This window comes from Quercus lobata, chromosome 5, assembly GCF_001633185.2.
Source record: "Quercus lobata isolate SW786 chromosome 5, ValleyOak3.0 Primary Assembly, whole genome shotgun sequence".
Taxonomy (NCBI): Eukaryota; Viridiplantae; Streptophyta; class Magnoliopsida; order Fagales; family Fagaceae; genus Quercus; species Quercus lobata.
In genome coordinates, this window is record NC_044908.1 from 67,457,158 (window position 1) to 67,476,809 (window position 19,652).

Here is a 19,652-nt window from a genome sequence, read left to right on the forward strand (position 1 = left end):
ACCGCGTGATTTTAAGGTCACCACTCCCGAGAATCCACTATAATCAAAACAAGCGGTTACAAGTAAAGTAATTTCAATACCTTATACCAACCTACAGTTGAACCCTTACCCCAATACCCAATTAGACTTGTTCTGTATTGACAATCTCTCATTTTCAATGCATGGGTCCCAGTACGTGACTAACCAATTGCACGGATCCCAATACACGACTTGATCACCAACTTGAGAAGGATGTTGGCTGCAAAGTTCTTTTGTTCATCACAAGGTGAAGATCATGAAGTTGCTTGGTCACAAAACCCAATGTGCTCAAACACAGCAGCTTCTTCAAGAACTAGGGCAAACTAGGTTTCCGGTCATACTTTCTTCACACTTGTGGAATTGTGCTCTTGTGCAACTTGTGTCGCCTTTTACGGCTCTTAAAATAATCCTTATATATGTTTAGGGTTGTGAGAAAAGAAAGCCCAAACATACATTTACGGATTGGATGAAAATCAGCTTGAAAAACTAAACTTCATAAATCTCGATAGATAGCCATCTATCGAGCTAGTTGTCGAGCCACGGGCTTCAGCAGCTTTTAAATCTTGATAGATGCTAGCTATCGAGTTAGCTGTCGAGCTTTAAAATCTTACACTTTCTCACTTGATTCTTGGACAAACTTGCCTGACTTTAACACTTGAACTTGAAACCTTGTTTCTTGAAACATTAAACTCATTCTAGGTCTACCCAATTACAAGTAAAGTGCATTTTGTCAAAAGATTAGCCAATTACATAAAATGTTGACATATGTTCCTAACATTGAATCACATATGTCCTAACAAACTAGTGTCATGCCTATTTGGCAAATGAAAATAATACCATAGGAAAGCATGTTGAACTAGCCCTAATGGATATAACTTTGGCACAGAACTTCAAGGGTAGTACATTAGGTTTTTCAATTCAATTAAATCATTTGTTTGTACTGAATTTAATTATCTCTGAAAAGGTAAACATTTGCAATTTATTGATCAATATAATTAGGTGTTTGAATTTAATTGGAAACCTAATATATTACACCTAAGGTGTTGTACCTAATTTTTCCTCAACACTTATTACTTCAATCAAAGTATAATTACTTCTAATTTGGATGTTCAAAAAAACTTACTAACATCTTGTAAATTTTTTTCTTTTATTTATTTTCTGGTTCACATGTGATATATAAAATAAAATCATGTTTCATATCTTGTTGCATAAATTATATGAAGACATGAAAAAGCAGACTGAAACCACCACAAAGCTAGGTCGAATTTCAAAAGAAATTTATCAAGAACACAAGGGATTCAAGGAGTGGACATGGGTTGCAAGCAAACGTGATCATCAAACTATTCTTCAAGTACTTCCTACATTCTCTCTATCTCATGGAAATGAATACATCTATATCAAAATTGTATATTTGTATTAAATCCCTGGACTTTTGTTAATACAGTTGTATCTAATTCATAGATACTTATTGATGGGAGAGACCCCAATGCCGTGGACATTGAAGGACAACCTTTGCCAACTTTAGTATACTTAGCACGTGAAAAGAAACCTCAATACCACCACAATTTTAAAGTGGGAGCCATGAATGCACTGGTAAGTCTTGCACCATATCCACATCTCGAGCTTCAAAAATTTCATGTGTTACTTTACAAATATATTTAAATATCATAATCATCCGTCATTAAAAAAAATAGCTGAGGGTGTCATCGAAGATAAGCAATGGTTCTATAATTCTTAATGTGGACTGTGACATGTACCCAAACATATCAGAGTCTATGAGAGATACTAGTTAGTAGGTAAGAAAGAAAAAAGAGCATACGATATCATTCAATGAGACCCTCCAAAATTCAATGGGATATCATTCAGGTCAATTGTCACTGTGTATTAACTTTTAGGAAAAATTATTGGGACCTCCGGGAGGACCACTGATGTGGTGCCATTAACTTAACAATGGTTAGAAAATCAAACCAAGGTTAAAAACTCAGCTCTACTTACCCACTTACCCACAGCCAAATTTAACCCAAAATCAACTAAACAGATTCAAAAAATTTCTCAAACACAACTCTATTTGCCTCTCTCTCTCTCTCTCTCTCTCTCTCTCTCTCTCTCTCTCCAGAGAAGATATTGGGCAAACCCAACCGAAAACATGGTCTAAAAATTTTTATTTTTTTGGAAATGTATTGGAGATGTTGCTGCAGCTGGTAGATATTTTAGGACAATTGGGTTTTTTTTTTTTTTTTTTTTTTTTTTTTTTCATTTGCTCATCCTTCAATAAACCAAACTAGGATGCAAAAATAAAATAAAATTGGGGGAATGTAACTGAAGATGCAGCTGCCATTTGACTAAAAAACAAAGTGTTGGTTTTTCTGTTTCTCAACTCATCTGCTCGCTGCCTAGGTCCCAAAGCTAGGATTTGTTTTTTCTTTCATTGTTTTGGCCCTGGCACATGTAACATTGGGTTGTAATGTAACTTGTTGTGGCCTTCATGTGCTACCCAGGATGCTCATGGCCAAAGTTTTTGTAATACAATAGCTCTATGTCAATAAAATTTCTGACATTTCTCTCTAAAAAGCATCACTAATAGTCCACCAAATGAGAAATTTTATTGTCAAAATGAACAAAATTTACAATGAGATCCAAACACCCAAACAAAAAGATGAACCTCATCTATAAACACAAAAATTATTTGCAAATACAATAACTAAAAGCTACAATTCACATCAGAACAACTATGCCAAAACCACATAAACAATTCACATCAGAACCAATTCCTCCAAGTTAGCAGCAAGCCTACAACCAAATACCACTAGTACAATCTTGCCCACAACTAAATACCACTAATACAATCTTTATTTAAAACTTCGGGACATCAATCTTTGCAGCATCAACAACAATGTTGAAATGCAAAAATCATGGAACCCAGCAACTAAATGACTCACAATCACAATCTTCCTCACATTAAAAATTGAAAAGAACTTAAAACACTTGTATGCCTTCATCTCATCAGTCGTCCTTCAAGATATTTTCGACATCTCCAGCCTTTTCGAAACGAAAAAGAAGGACAAAGAAGAGGAGTTGTCACTGAAACACATCATATTTGGCATTGCCGGGTCCTCACAACTTTGGACTCATCGCAAGGAATTCGTGAAGCCCTGGATCGCTATTGTTGTTGCCGCTGGTGATGGTTTTTGAGGACATTTCCTGGTTCTGCTACACGAATCCAACGAGCCACCCATCTGGGCACTGCATCTCCTGCATAATCACAAAGTGTTTTCAACAAGGTTGGATATCATGTTCAAGGGTTGGGAACTTACCATAAGTCACACCATCAAAGTGGTGATGATGACGTCCACAGAAGCGGGCCATCAAGTCTTCTTCATCTGGGTCTCTTCCCTTTGTTCTGCTCTCCAACTCTTCTTCAGCTTCGAAGGAAATATTAACCGCAAACCAATACGATTGATGAGATTTACAAATTGCACAAAAGCAGATGGTTTTTGTAATAGAAGAAGAGGTAGAAGATTGTGATGATCTTCTCCCTCCTGTTAGGGCCAATGATTGGCCCTTCTCACTGAATTTTGCCGCCACAAACATTTGAAGAATCTAGGCATTTGATTTTGAGAAAGAGGTAGATAGAGCTGTGTTTGAGAAATTTTTTTAATTTGTTTAGTTGATTTTGGGTTAAATTCGGCTGTGGGTAAGTAGAGCTGAGTTTTTAACCTTGGTTTGATTTTCTAACCATAGTTGAGTTAATGGCATCAGTGGTGATGTGGAGTTAAGTAAGAAAAGATGACTAGGTTTAAGTAAGAAAAGATGACTAGGTGGCGTTTTTTAAATACCACAGTACCAGGATGCTTTGTCTAGAGAAAATATGGTACGTTGGTACCTACCCCAAACATTCACGTGGAAAAGTCATGGGAGATAATTAATTTTAAATGAATGCTCACCTCTTAAATAGGGCCAAGTTGAATGATGGGATTTTCGCCTTGTATGATTTTATCTTATCTTGTATTAGTCTTGTGCTGCATGGTGGGGTAAATTGCCTTGAACATCTTCGCCTACAAAATTTTACTTTGTGTTAATCTGTCACATCCCTTCCGCACACCTATTATAATTTTTTTATTTTTTATTTTTTATTTTTATAAAACTTGTTTTGTTAATATAAACATACTTGAAATTAAAATTAAAATTATTATTTTAATCAAACTAATTTTTAGTATGAATTGAATAATATTATCCAAAGTGTTTAACAAGATAATATCAAAATAAAACAAAAAACCTTAATATTTATGCATTTAAATACTTAATAATAAAAATTAATTTTTTAACACTAGTAGAGTGAGCCAGAACAGGGATGGGGCAGGGCTAAAAAGCCTAAACCCATCCCCCGCCCACCACCTTAATTTACGGGGCAAGAAACACTCTTGCGGGATGGAGTGAAATGGAGCAGGTCAAGGCAACACGGGAAAAATGGTCATCCCAATAGCTTCTTGATGATTGATTGTTTGTTATTATTTTCTACCATAAGTCATGGTTTGGAAATTGTGGCAGCTCAAATTATTAATATACTTGGAACTTTGGAAGTGCAGGTTCAAAGTTACCATAAACACAAACAAGGGGTAGGAATTATGATTTTATTTTTGGAAGAAATGGGTATCATGACCATGTGCCTATCTCTTTCAAGGACGGGTATTTATGAATGTAATACATTACCTTTTTCAAGAAATCAGTAAAAGTAGTACTTTGGCATAAAAAGAAGTAAAACTAATACTTTCACCATTCTAAAATGGATACCTCTTGAAATATGTGAGTACATTGCAAGTTCATATAAAATATAATTCATGTATAATACTTATTCATTATATTATATTTGATAATTATATCACGTCATTAAAAAGAGGAAACATGAATTATTGTGCTTAATATAATTCATTTATATATGAACATGTTTTTGAATGAATTCACAAATATTTAATTACTTTGATTAAATTAATTACACAACATTTTACATATTTTTCTTTTGTTTTTTGCTAGTTTTTTTTTTTTTTTTTTTCAATTGTTGCTAAAACAACTAAATTTGAACATGAGTGTTATATACCAAATAAATTGTTTTTTGATATAAATATTAAATAATAATCACATATTTTTTCAGTCCACACCTTTGTTTACACACACACATATATACATTGCTAAATAGTTGTTAGAAATTTTTTATAATTAAAAATATAAAAAACTAATTAAATAAAGTTATTTATCTTTGAATACAAATAAATAATAAAAATTAAAACATTTACTTAGTTAAAAAGGTTAAAATGAATTAATTCATTAAAACCTTTACTTGGATGGAAGGTTAAATGAATAATACCTATACCCCTTTCAAAGAAGATTGATACTTCGAACTAATCAAAAAATGAGGTGGAATGTCAAATGAGAGAATTATAAAAAAATACGTCATATAATGGAACCTTATGTTTTCATTCATGAGATTATTACTTTTATATATATAAATACGATGTTTTGATTGTAAATCCATCTCAAAACATATGAAAGCAACCAAAAATAAAATCATTTATCTACTTAACTTAATTTCCATATCATCCTTCAATTACAACCCACCATTATAGACCCATCAAAAGGCTTCTAGGAAGATTGTTATATTTATTTTGTATCTTTTTGATCATTTGCAAAGTCATCTATTTATTTTGTACCTATTTTGAGATTAGGTTGAAAATCAATAGACAAACATGTAAATTTTCTTCTTTACTTTATTTTTGAATTCATGTACGTGTGCTAAAAACTAAAATCGTATTTCATGTTGTATGTGGATGTTATATGAAGACATGAAGAAACGGATTGAAAACATCACAAAACTAGGTCGAATATCTGAAGTGATAAGCAAAGAACACAAGGGATTCAATGACTGGATATTGGTTGCAAGCCAACGTGACCATCAAACAATTCTTCAAGTACATACTTTATATTCCCTTTGTCTCATGAATTGAATATACTTTAGTATTTAAATTTTATTCGATTGCATGGTTTAGTTAATTAATTAATAATAAATAATTTGTAGATATTTATTGATGGGAGAGACTCTGAGGCTGCCGACATTCAAGGACAACCTTTACCTACCTTGGTATACTTGGCATGTGAAAAGAGACCCCAATACCATCACCATTTTAAGGCAGGAGCCATGAATGCAATGGTAAACCATACATCATATCTACATGCAAAAATGCTTCACCAAGCCAATTCTTGGTTTGTTAGTATATTAACTCATAATCATCTTTCCTAAAAAAAAAAAAAAAAAAAAAAAAAAAAAAAAGAAAGAAAGATAAGGGTGTCATTGAGGATAAGCAATAGTCCAATAATTCTTAACGTGGATTGCGACATGTACTCAAACAATTCAAAGTCAGTTAGAGAAGTTTTATGCTTTTTTATGGATGAAGAAAAGGGAAATGAAGTTGGCTTTGTACAATTTCCACAAGCATTCGAGAACCTAACAAAAAATGATGTTTACAGTAGTTCCTTGAATGTAATAATGGAGGTAAGCATCAAAAAATAACTTATTGTGATTTCGATATGTTGAATTGAAAATGCATACCCTTGACTAAAGAAGATTTTAACAAAATTGCTATCGTGCTGTAAATTGAAACAAAGATGGAGATGCCAGGATATGATGGGAATGGAGGATCTTGCTATATTGGTACTGGGTGCTTCCACAAAAGAGAGACTCTTTCTGGGCAAAAGTATAGCAAGAATTATAAGGCAGATTGGAAGAGATTGAGCAATAGAATTGTAGAGGAGAGTACAAGTGTACTAGAAGAGAAATGCAAAGTCCTTGCAAGTTCTAGCTATGAAGAGAACTCTCAGTGGGGAAAAGAGGTATGTGCGTGTGTGTGTGTGTTCAATTCATTTGAACCACTTATATGCTTATTTGTGATGTGTGTGTATGTGTACAATTCATTTGATCCTCATATACACTTATTTGCAGATGGGTTTGAAGTATGACTGTGCAGTGGAAGATTTATTAACGGGATTAGCCATGAAATGCTGAGATTGGAGATCCATATATTTCAATCCAAAAAGGAAGAGCTTTCTAGGAGTTGCTCCCGTAACACTACTACAGTCACTTGTACAACACAAAAGATGGTCTGAAGGTGATTTTCATATATTTGCCTCCAGGAATTGTCCCTTTGTGCTTGGATATAAAAAGATTCCTCTAAAACTTCAACTTTCATACTGTATCTACTTACTATGTGCTCCAAACTGCTTGACTACGTTGTACTATGTTACTGTGCCATCTCTATGCTTGTTTAGAGGCATATCTTTGTTTCCACAGGTAAGAGACTTTTATTTCTTGAATTGAAGTTGTATATTATTGTTGCTAAATTATCTCCTAAGAATATATTGATCTTGCACTAGCAGATTTCAAGCTCATGGGTCCTAGCATTTGTATTTGTTATCTTTCTCCATCGTACTTACAGCCTTGGAGAATTTATTTGGTTTGGGGGCACATTCAAGGGTTGGTGGAATGATCAAAGGATGTGGCTATATAAAAGAACAACTTCTTACTTCTTTGGCTTGTTGGACTATATCCTAAAACGACTAGGGTTTTCAAAGTCGACCTTTGTCATCACAACAAAAGTGGTTGACGATGATGTGTAACAGAGATATGAGCAATTGGTCATGGAGTTTGGTACTTCTTCTCCAATGTTTACCATTTTAGCAACACTTGCATTGCTAAACGCCTTTTGTTTCATTGGTACATTGAAGAGGGTAATTGCAAATGTGGAAATTTTGTTTTGGGAATGATTTGCATTGCAGATTCTTCTATGTGGTTTGCTAGTTTTCATCAACCTTCCAGTTTACCAAGGTCTTTTCTTCAGGAAAGATGTTGCTAGCCTGCCCACCTCTATAACAATCAAATCAACTATGTTTGCTTTATTGGCTTGTGCAATAACCCTATTATAATTTCTATGTTTGTGCCTTGTAAAACTTCAATTGGTTAAGATATAGTTAATTTGATGGAACCATATATTGTCAAAATAATTATTGGAATTGATTAGAATTTGATTTTTTTATGTACTTTTCTTTTTTGCTTCATTATTCAAATCTATATATTAGTATCTAGAAACTGAAAGCTAGTATTTATTGTTACTGTGCTCATGTTGAGTCACATCAACATAGCATTTCGATGCATTTTGGTTCATTTTGGTCCATTTTAGTCCACTTCGGTTCATTTACTTAAGAATGGTAAAAAAAAAAAAAAAAATCCAAATTTATTAAAAAATATATATAGATCTCAAATTTGTGGCACTAAAAAATCAACAAATAGAACTAAACGTTGAATTTGGCTAGCTAGAGTTGGAAGTCTTGCAAGCTTTAGTGACTAGTATCTCCTAATATACTCTAATGGCAGAGAAGACATTATTTTTTTTTTTTTTTTCTTCTTAAATTTTTATAGAGAAAAAGTACCTTAAACAGTTAAACTTTTATTAAGAAATTAGTCATAATTAGTTAAAACTACGTTATGAAGGTGTAGATGAACATTTTCCATCCACATAGATAAATCAATTACATGTCTCACATAAAATTGATGTTGCGTATATAAGTGGGAGGGTCCATGATCTATGGGTCCACAATAATGCCCAAATGGGTCGCCATGCCCAATTTATATGAAAGTTCAAATAGTGTATAAAACACCCTTGAACGTTTAGATCCCCAATAACAAAATTACCAAATCAAGCTTTATGACAAACAATAAGTGTGCAGAAAATGAACACAAGCTATAAACAGAATTGGTAAACAATCTAAGCCAATTAAAATCACATCTATAGCAGAAAATAAAAGGCAAAGATTAAGGGAAGAGAGATGCAAACACAAGGACAACACAACAATGTGTTATCGAAGAGGAAACCGAAGCCCTCGGCGTAAAACCTCTCCGCCGCCCTCCAAGCGGTAAGTAATCCACTAGAAAATGTAGTTACGATACATGAACAGCAATAAAGCCTCCAAGCCTAATCTACCCAGTGTACCTAAGCCCTCCAAGCTTCTTACTCCAACGAGGTTGCGCTGAACCTATTTCTTTTCTAACTTCCCGGATTCTGCTACTTGACCATAGCATCAACCAATATGAAATTGGTTCCTTCCTAATTGCTTCCCAAAACACCAAACAACCCTCTCACAATAATGGATATGGTGAGAAAAGGTTTTGGTAAAAAGCCTTTCAAGGATTTAACAATGGAGAGGAAGAGAGTAGAGGAATTTGAAGAGTCTCTTATGTGAAGATTGTGGATGAATCAATCTTGTTTTTCTCTAGGGTTTCTCTCTCAAAATTCTCTCTGGAAAAAACTCTTTCTTTTGTGGGTATAAGGGGTATTTATACTAAGGTGAGAATGGAATGTGAAGAGTCAGGTTTTTCAAAACAGGGCTGGCTCGCGGCATGGCCTCGTGGCTTGACTGAGTCACAAGTTCCAGCTGCGAGATAACTGAACGGCTAGTTGTCCTATTTTGTCCTGTAGTGCTCCAACTAGCATGTTGCTTCAACTTCTGGTATGCTTGGCACGTGTGCAGCTTCTAGCGGCTTGCAGCTGCGAGTCACCTGCGAGATCCAGTCGCAAGTCTCTGTTTTTCTTACGCACTCTTGAGCATTTCTTCACACTATCTCACTCACTACCCTTACAAGAATCCCACCTAAATACAGGGTTACTAATTGTTGAAATACAAGCAAATTTGACACAGAATAAAGCCAACAAGATGGTTGATTAAATTCAACCTTACATTATATTTGAGCATAAGGAAAACCCTCATCCCGCCCCAAAAGAGAGTCTTACGCAGCTATTGACCTAAGCATTCCACATATGCAAGGTCTACCCAAAGAGACGTACACGGATCAGGCAAACTAACTGAGAATATCTTCCTGACCTTGGACATGTAAGTAGGTCATCGAGATTTTGGTACGGCTTAGTATACATATTTTCTACAATAGTGTTACCAACTCACATTGAATAACTATCTTTAAGACAATATTTGCTCCAACTCAAAAGATAGTTTGTTATAAGGTTCCTAAAAAATTATTTCTAAGAGACAATAAGCCTAAATTCTACAAATATCAATTGTTGAGAATTCCAGAATTTCCTTGTATATGTGTATATTATAAAATAAAAAACCAAATATGTTTATATAAATAGTCAATGAAGAGACACAATATACAATTGACAAATCACAACCTTCAAAATATTGTTAAAACTGTTATCAGACATTAAAATAGTCATCCCTCACTCAAAGCACATTTATTCTACATAATCTTACAAATTTTTTAAACCTCAAATTTTTTTTTCGCTCAGCTCTAAACTCGAGCAAAGTTTAAGTGAAATATGGCCTATTTGGTAGTAGATTTCAAACAACAGCTTTTAGTGTTTTTTTTAGAAGTGTATGGTAAGAATGTTTTATTAAGAGTATTTTGAGTTAAAATTCTCAAATTATGGTATTTAAAACATGTATTTTAAGAACTTGTCCATATCAGTTTTTTGAGACCCACTTGACAAGACCAAACATAATTGAAACCTCTTTTATTTATTTATTTATTTCCTTTCTTTTTCTTTCTCCTTAAACAAAATAGTATACCTTTATTGTACAAGTCACTACTTAAAAAAAAAAAAAAAAAAAAAAAAAAAAAAAAAAAAAAACACATACACATACCAAACACACAATATGTTTTTTGAAACATGGTACTAAACATATATATATTGCATTATAAGTACTTTAAACGCGTGTTTTCACGATATTTTGTAAACAACAAATTTCACGTCATTTGGAATACTATACTTAAACACGCTACTGAACAGCTACTTTTTACCAAAGCGAAATGTCTTTTGAGAGTTTCGTTTTTGTGCAATTAAAATTTGAACGCAAGTTTCTTATTCCACGATAATCGACACAAACTCAAATTTATTTTAATGTGATTGGGTTGAACCTTGTACAATAACTTGATATTTGTTTGCAATATCGCAGGCACCATCATTTTCCTATCATAAGTACTTTAAACGCGTTTTTTCACAATATTTTGTAAACAACAAATTTCACGTCATTTTGAATACTATACTTAAACACGCTACTAAACAGCTACTTTTTACCAAAGCGAAATGTCTTTTGAGAGTTTCGTTTTTGTGCAATTAAAATTTGAATGAAAGTTTCTTATTCCACGATAACCGACACATACTCAAATTTATTTTAATGTGATTGGGTTGAACTTTGTACAATAACCTGATATTTGTTTGCAATATCCCAGGCGCCATCATTTTCCTATCATTTGAATCTCTCTCTCTCTCTCTCTCCTTGTTTTGTTAGTTCATCAAAATTGATAATATCCAACTTTGACTTCAACCAGCTCTAGCTCCTCCCATTTAAACCTTCTCACAAATTTTTACTTGCTCTAGCTGACTTGGTTATTTGCGTGTACGGTGTGTAATAATAAAGCTCGGTTTGGATACCGCTTATGGCCTATTTGGTAGTAGATTTCAAACAACAGCTTTTAGTGTTTTTTTTTTTTTTTAAGAAGTGTATGGTAAGAATGATTTATTAAGAGTATTTTGAGTTAAAATTCTCAAATTATGGTATTTAAAACATGTATTTTAAGAACTTGTCCATATTAGTTTTTTGAGACCCACTTGACAGGACCAAACATAATTGAAACTCTCTTTGAGACGCTTCAACCTCTTTTATTTATTTATTTCCTTTCTTTTTCTCTCTCCTTAAACAAAATAGTATACCTTTATTGTACAAGTCATTACTTAAAAATATATATATATAAATATATATATATATAAATAAAAATAAAAATAAAAACACACACACATACACATATCAAACACACAATATGTTTTTTGAAACATGGTACTAAACATATATATATATATATATATATTGCACTATAAGTACTTTAAACGCGTATTTTCACGATATTTTGTAAACAACAAATTTCACGTCATTTTGAATACTACACTTAAACACGCTACTGAACAGCTACTTTTTACCAAAGCGAAATGTCTTTTGAGAGTTTCATTTTTGTGCAATTAAAATTTGAACGCAAGTTTCTTATTCCATGATAACCGACACAAACTCAAATTTATTTTAACGTGATTGGGTTTGAACCTTTTACAATAACTTGATATTTGTTTGCAATATCACAGGCACCATCATTTTCCTATCATTTGAATCTCTCTCTCTCTCTCTCTCCTTGTTTTGTTAGTTTATCAAAATTGATAATATCCAACTTTGACTTCAACTAGCTCTAGCTCCTCCCATTTAAACCTTTTCACAAGTTTTTACTTGCTCTAGCTGACCTGGTTATTTGCGTGTACGGTGTGTGATAATAAAGCTCGGTTTGGATAACACTTATTACTGAAAACTGAAAATACTATAGCAAAATAATTTTTAAATGTGTAAATAGTATCGTGAGACTTAATTTTAAAGTTTTTTTTGCTAAAAAAAGGACTTACGAGTCCCGTAAATAATACATAAAACTCACTATTTTTCAGCAAAATGCAGGAACATATGTTTTCCGTGGATTCCAAACTCACACTAAGTTGTGCATTAACAATTACCCTTTGGTCAATCAATCCTACTCCCATGAGTCTTATCTACTTTTTTTTTTAAAGCTAATTGCGTCTTATCTACTCCTCTACTTGGCTCCTATTATACACGCCTTTTTCCCCTCCTTTTTCTTTTTTATCTTTTGGCAGTACTATATACGTGCAGTGTAAAGCACCATAGGAGAAAGAGTGAGAGATGGCAAAAGATGAAAATCTTCCTCTTTTTACGACAAAGTTAGCGAAGGGACGAATCCTTTTCCAATTCTATTCGCTTTTAATTTTTGTGGGTATATGCTTCATCTTTGTATATAGACTGAGCCACATACCAGCGAAAGAAGAACCCAGAAGATGGGCATGGATGGGATTGTTTTTCTCAGAGCTTTGGTTTTGTTTTTATTGGTTTGTCACTACGGTTGTACGATGGAACCCCGTCTATCGTAACACTTTCAAAGATCGCCTCTCTCACAGGTATATTTTTCTGTTTCATATGCCAAGCTAGCTAGCGCGCACACCCACAGATATATATATTGCATGCAAACTTGATTTTTCTATATATGCGTTTGTGTATTACATGCTTTTCTTGCTGAGTGTGATTGTATATATAATAAACAGATACGAAAAGGCTTTGCCGGGCATAGACATATTTGTTTGCACTGCAGACCCTGTGATAGAACCACCAGTTATGGTGATTAACACAGTCCTATCAGTCATGGCTTATGACTATCCACCTGAGAAGCTTAGCGTTTGTCTATCAGACGATGGTGGTTCAGAGTTGACGTTTTATGCTATGCTTGAGGCCTCGCGTTTCTCAAAGATTTGGCTGTCGTTTTGCGAGAAGTTCAAAGTAGAACCAAGATCGCCGGAGGCTTATTTCCGCACAGCTGTTGAGCCACTTGGGGAGCCTGTCATGGCCAAGGATTGGTCAACTGTCAAGGTACATCTCTCACTATCATGCTCTCCTCATTTGCAAAACACCATTTATTGTTTGATGGTACAAGACCCTTGTCATTCATATGAAAAAAAAAAAAAAAAAAAAAAATAGTTACTTCAGGTCAAGATTTTACTATTTCTTTGATCATATATATTTATGTACTTAAATATTACTATTTTTGTGTGTGTTCTAATAAGTATTATATTTACAAAAAGAAATATAGATGTTTTATCCCACATTGATTGTATGTGTCTAATGTCTGCTATTTATAATCCCAATCTACAACTTCAAAGGTTAAACCTTTTTATAGTTATACTTTAGTTCTATAGTATATTATAAACCTAGTTTAAAATACATCATAAACATTTACGGTTTAAATTTGTTCACCTCCAACTATATATATTTAATTGACCTTGCTAGCTAGAGTAACATGATCACCAAGGAGAATTAAAGTGAATAACTGTATAAAAAAAAAAAAACTGTTGTGTGATTATGTGTAATGATTGAATAATAATAAAAACAAGAAAGAGATAGTACATATAAAGATTTACATGGTTCAACCTAACGGTCAACATCGACAATGAAAGAACTTTTAGATGATTATATATTGATATTAACTAAATATTTGTATTACAATGATCCCAATATAAAGTTTCCACTGTTGTTAATAATATGTCTAACACTTCTATTTATGCGGGGTACTTGTCAAAATCAAATTTTGTCGTGTTTTGTCTTACAAGTACAGCCACACACATACATACAAATGTTTTCTTCCGTCTTAAAAAATCTGATCATTTTCAATTCATTTATTTCTATAGCCCCTCCCTGTCCATTTTGGAAAAAAAAGTTACCAAAACAGTGTCACCAGTTAGAAGATAAACAAGAAAAGAGAGCATACGACATAATTCAACGGGACCCTCCAAAATTAATTAATACCATCAAAATCCTCCAGTCGGTTGTCACTATGCATTGATTTTTTGTTGTTGGCCTTGGCAACTTGTTCTGTCCGGATACGAATCAAATATAAATATGAGGATGCTTTTTTTCCAGAGAAAACATGGTCCCTGCCCCAAACGTTTGAGTGGAAAACTAATTGTTAATGAATGCTCACCTTTTAAGTGGCTTCTTGATGTTTGATTGTTTGTTATTATCTTCTACGATAATAAGTCATGGTTTGGAAATGGTTGTGGCTCCTCAAACAGTTATTATACATTGGAAGTGCAGGTTGAGGCAACTCAAAGTTACTGTATATACAAACAAGTGGGTAGGAATTATGATTTTTCTACGTATCTAATAGCTAGCTAATTACTGACCTTGAGGAAGAAATGGGTATCCCCATGTATAATTAATACTTATTCGATCGGCATATAGAACTATGAATTATCAATAATTCATATAATTCAGTTGTTTCAATCGTCGCTAAAGCAACTAAACTTGAACATGAGTGTCATATTTTAAATAAATTGTTTTATATATAAACTTAAATAATAACCATACACTTTTCCAAGAAGAACCCAAATCTAAATCCTCCCTCTCCACTTTTTGTGAGAAAAAGAAAATATATTAAATTTATTTTATATTAATTTAGTGGACCACCTACAAAAAAAATACATAAATGAATGCAAATGTATCTAAAAAACTCATAACAAAAAATTAATATTAAATAAAACAATTTTTTTTTTTTTTTTGCTGAATAAGAGGAAAAAAAAAACTAAATATAGTTAGCAAATGATTAAAAAATTTGCTAATGTGAAAGATTAAATGAAGAGTATCCAATTTTCTATTCAATTAACAGCCCAAATGACAAAGTCTGAGGCTATTGTACCTTCGAATAAACGAGTAGAACAAATTATTAATCGGCAACTTGAGAAAACACATGCTAGACACCTTTTATTTTGAAAGTAATTTATCAGTCAAAACATTTGTTCACATACATGGCATTTGCACTTTGGCAACCATTTATGGTGCACAATATCTATCCCTGCTAAGTAGTTGTCCAAAAAATTTATTAAAATATTAACACTAAAGAAATAAATTATTTACCTTTGAATACGAACAAATATAAAATTTATAAAAATTATTAAAACCTTTGCTTAGGTAAAAGATTAAATGCATTAATTCATTAAAAATCTTTACTTGGATAGAAAGCTAAATGAATAATACCTCTATCCCTTTCAAAGAAGATTGATACATAGAACTAATAGAAAAATGAGATGGAATGTCAAATGAGAGAATTATAAATAAAAAATATGTTCTGTGATAGAACCTTATATTTGCACTCATGAGATTCCTGCTTTTATATATATGATACTATTTTATAATTATAAATCTGTCTCAAAACTTATGAAAGCATCCAAAAATGCAGTCAATTATTAACTTAACTTTTCATATTATCCTTCAATTAGAAGTTTAGAACCCGCCATTATAAACCCATCTAAAGACTTCTAGGAAGACTGTCATACTTATTTTAAATCGTTTTGATACGTGTCATTTGCAAAGTTATCTATTTATTTTGTATCTATTTTGGGATATTAGGTTGAAAATAAGTTGATAAATATCTTGTAAATTTTCTTCTTTACTTTGTTTTTCAATTCAAAAGCGTGTGCAAAAGAATAAAATCATGTTTCATGTTGTATGTAGATGTTATATGAAGACATGAAGAAACGGATTGAAAACACCACAAAACTAGATCGAATATCAGAAGAAATAAGCAAAGAACACAAGGGATTCAAAGAGTGGATATTTGTTGCAAGCCGACGTGACCATCAAACAATTCTTCAAGTACATACTATATATTCTTCTTCTTCTTCTTCTTTCTTTTTCTCTTTTTTTTTTTTTTTTTTCATGAATTGAATATACTTGAATATTTTTAAAAATATTTATTTCATGGCTTAATTAATTAATATTAACTAATTTATAGATACTTATTGATGGGAGAGAGTCTAAGGCTATGGACATTCAAGGACAAACTTTGCCTACTTTAGTATGCCTTTCACGTGAAAAGAGACCCCAATACCACCATCATTTTAAGGCAGGAGCCATGAATGCATTGGTAAGCCATATATCATAAAATGCTTGACCAAGCTAGTTTTATTTTTTGTAGTCTCAACTCTCAATAGCCATAAAATCCATATGTTATTATTTTGTAAGTATTTTAATCATAATCATTCTTCATAATAAAAAAATATTAGATAAGGGTGTCATCGAGGATAAGCAACAGTCCAATAATTCTTAATGTGGATTGCGACATGTACTCAAACAATTCAATGTCAGTTAGAGATGCTTTATGCTTTTTTATGGATGAAGAAAAGGGGAATGAAGTTGGCTTCATACAGTTTCCACAAGCCTTCGAGAACCTTACAAAAAATGATGTTTATGGTAGTTCCTTGAATGTATTAATGGAGGTAAGCATAAAAAAACTTATAGTGATTTTAATATGTTGAATTGAAAATGTGTACCCTTGACTCGAGAAGATATTTTAACAAAATTTATACCTGTGGTATACATTGCAACAAAGCTGGAGATGCCAGGATTTGATGGCAATGGCGGGCCTTGCTATATTGGTACTGGGTGCTTCCATAGAAGAGAGACTCTTTCTGGGCAAAAGTATAGCAAGATATATAAGGCAGATTGGAAGAGATGGAGCAATATAAGTGTCGATGATAGTACAAGTGTACTAGAAGAGACATGCAAAGTCCTTGCAAGTTGTAGCTATGAAGAGAACACTCAATGGGGAAAAGAGGTCTCTATGTGTGTTCAATTCATTTGAACCTCCTATATACTTATTTATGATGTGTGTACAATTCATTTGAACCTCCTATACACTTATTTGTAGATGGGCTTGAAGTATGACTGTACAGTGGAAGATGTATTAACAGGAATAGTCATGCAGTGTCGAGGTTGGAGATCCATATATTTCAATCCAGAAAGGAAGGGCTTCCTAGGAGTTGCTCCCACAACTCTTCTACAGTCACTTGTACAACACAAAAGATGGTCTGAGGGTGATTTTCATATATTTGCCTCTAGGCATTGTCCCTTTGTGCTTGGATATAAAAGGATTCCCCTAAAGCTTCAACTTACCTACTGTATGAATTTGCTATGGGCTACAAATTGCTTAGCTACATTATACTATGTTATTGTGCCATCTTTATGCTTGTTTAGAGGCATATCCTTGTTTCTAGAGGTAAGAGACTTCTATTTCTTAAGACGAAATTGCCTATTATTGTTGTTAAATTATCTTCTAAGAATATAATCATCTTGCTCTTGCACTGACAGATTACAAACTCATGGGTCTTAGCATTTGTATTTGTCATCATTGTCCATCGTGCATACAGCCTAGGAGAATTTGTTTGGTTTGGGGGCACATTCAAGGGTTGGTGGAATGATCAAAGGATGTGGTTGTATAAAAGAACAACTTCCTACTTCTTTGGCTTGTTGGACTATATCCTAAAACGACTGGGGTTTACAAATTCAGCCTTTGTCATCACAACAAAAGTGGCTGATGATGATGTGTCACAGAGATATGAGCAAGAGGTCATGGAGTTTGGTACTTCTTCTCCAATGTTTACCATTTTAGCAACACTTGCATTGCTAAATGCCATTTGTTTTGTCAGCGGATTGAAGAGGGTGATTGCAAATGTGGAAACTTTGGTTTGGGAACAATTTGCATTACAAATTCTTCTATGTGGTCTGCTAGTTTTTATCAACCTCCCTATTTAAGGTCTTTTCTTCAGGAAAGACGTTGCTAGCCTGCCCACCTCTGTAACATACCAATCAACTATGTTTGCTCTATTGGCTTGTGCAATAGCTGTATATTAATTTCTAAGTTTGTCTCGCAAAACTTTTGCGGCTAAGATATATTTTGATGGGACCATATCTTTTCAAAATAATTGTAAAAATATATTATGATTTTATTTTTATCATTATTTTTTAATTCTCATGTTTGCCATTTTAGTTTTGTTGGATGGATGCTTTGTGTCATAGAATGTTATTTTTGTATTACTTTATTTGCTTCTTTTTCCCCCCTAAAAGCCTTGGTGGAACTTACAAAATTTTCTTTTGTCATTAAGTTATTGAATTTTGTTGTTCCATGTTTCATAAAAGTTTAAACGTGGTAGAAATATAAGTAGTGTGCATTTGTTTCATCTTATAAGAACACAATATGCTTATTTTTTTCAAAATATGTATATCTTTGTTTCATATTATAAATATTGAATAGTGAAGATATCTAACAATGGTTAACTATCCAATGCATCACACATGTTAACAACTACTAATATATAATAGCTGAAAACGTTTGACTTTTTTTGGACTCTTTCATAATATGCCACATAAGCTTTGGTAGCCTCTCAATTTTTCACATAATTTTTATTTTTTTAATTCTTTATTTATTTGACACATAATTTTTATTTTTTTAATTCCTTATTTATTTGGCAAAAACTAATCAAATGTCAACAATTCCTTTTAATACCCAATACGTACCTTGTATTTAGACTCCCATTAGAATTTTTTTTTCTTAGAGTGGTGTGAAAGTCTTTGACTTGCTTCCAAAGCATGTTTATTTTCAATGCAAATTCCTTCACAATAAAGGATGTGTAGTTGACTTACTTTCTTAAAAATCATATATGATTAAAAGAACTAGGCTAAACTCAACCTGTACATCTATATAAGCAAGAACCCTCATAGATAAATTAAAGAACATTGTAGTTGTAGTTTCAACTTTCAAGTCATGGAAAACCACCGTGGAAGCGTCAGAGAGACATATAGAAGAAGAAATAGACCATTACCAAGTACATGAAGACCATCCATCTTTGCACGCCAAATATGCGTAGAGACCATGCAATTAAACCAAAAATTCAACTACAATAACAATTGTGTGCACCTTTTTTATATTTATTAATGATGAATGAATTGCATGTTTAAATAAGAATTAATAAATAAAACTTAATATCACACACACACACATATATATATAAATATATATATATATATATATATATATTCTATATCTATATTTGCTACCTCACTTTGATGGCTTCACAACATCATTATTTTATTTGTTTGATTTTAAACCAAATTTTACCACCACAAACGTGTTGTACTTTGGTCCA

At 32.7% G+C, this 19,652-nt stretch overlaps 2 protein-coding genes and 1 pseudogene across 2 annotated transcripts; 2 read left to right on the plus strand and 1 right to left on the minus strand.

The window, feature by feature from the left end:
- The first annotated feature begins 1,207 nt into the window (after positions 1–1,207).
- LOC115990990 lies at positions 1,208–7,989 on the plus strand (annotated as a pseudogene).
- Positions 2,632–3,641, minus strand: LOC115991527. Its single transcript, XM_031115278.1, has 2 exons — positions 3,333–3,641; positions 2,632–3,270 (listed from the first exon to the last, which is right to left on the minus strand). The coding sequence occupies exons 1-2, from the start codon at positions 3,607–3,609 to the stop codon at positions 3,179–3,181; spliced, it is 369 nt and encodes a 122-aa protein (XP_030971138.1). The 5' UTR covers positions 3,610–3,641; the 3' UTR covers positions 2,632–3,178.
- A 4,755-nt stretch (positions 7,990–12,744) lies between the features above and the next one.
- Positions 12,745–18,428, plus strand: LOC115991526 (cellulose synthase-like protein E6). The gene is made up of 8 exons (XM_031115277.1): positions 12,745–13,079; positions 13,224–13,545; positions 16,183–16,323; positions 16,463–16,594; positions 16,734–16,946; positions 17,060–17,284; positions 17,378–17,725; positions 17,818–18,428. Exons 1-8 carry the CDS (start codon positions 12,808–12,810, stop codon positions 18,259–18,261), a joined length of 2,097 nt encoding a protein of 698 aa, XP_030971137.1. The 5' UTR covers positions 12,745–12,807; the 3' UTR covers positions 18,262–18,428.
- The last annotated feature ends 1,224 nt before the right edge of the window (positions 18,429–19,652 follow it).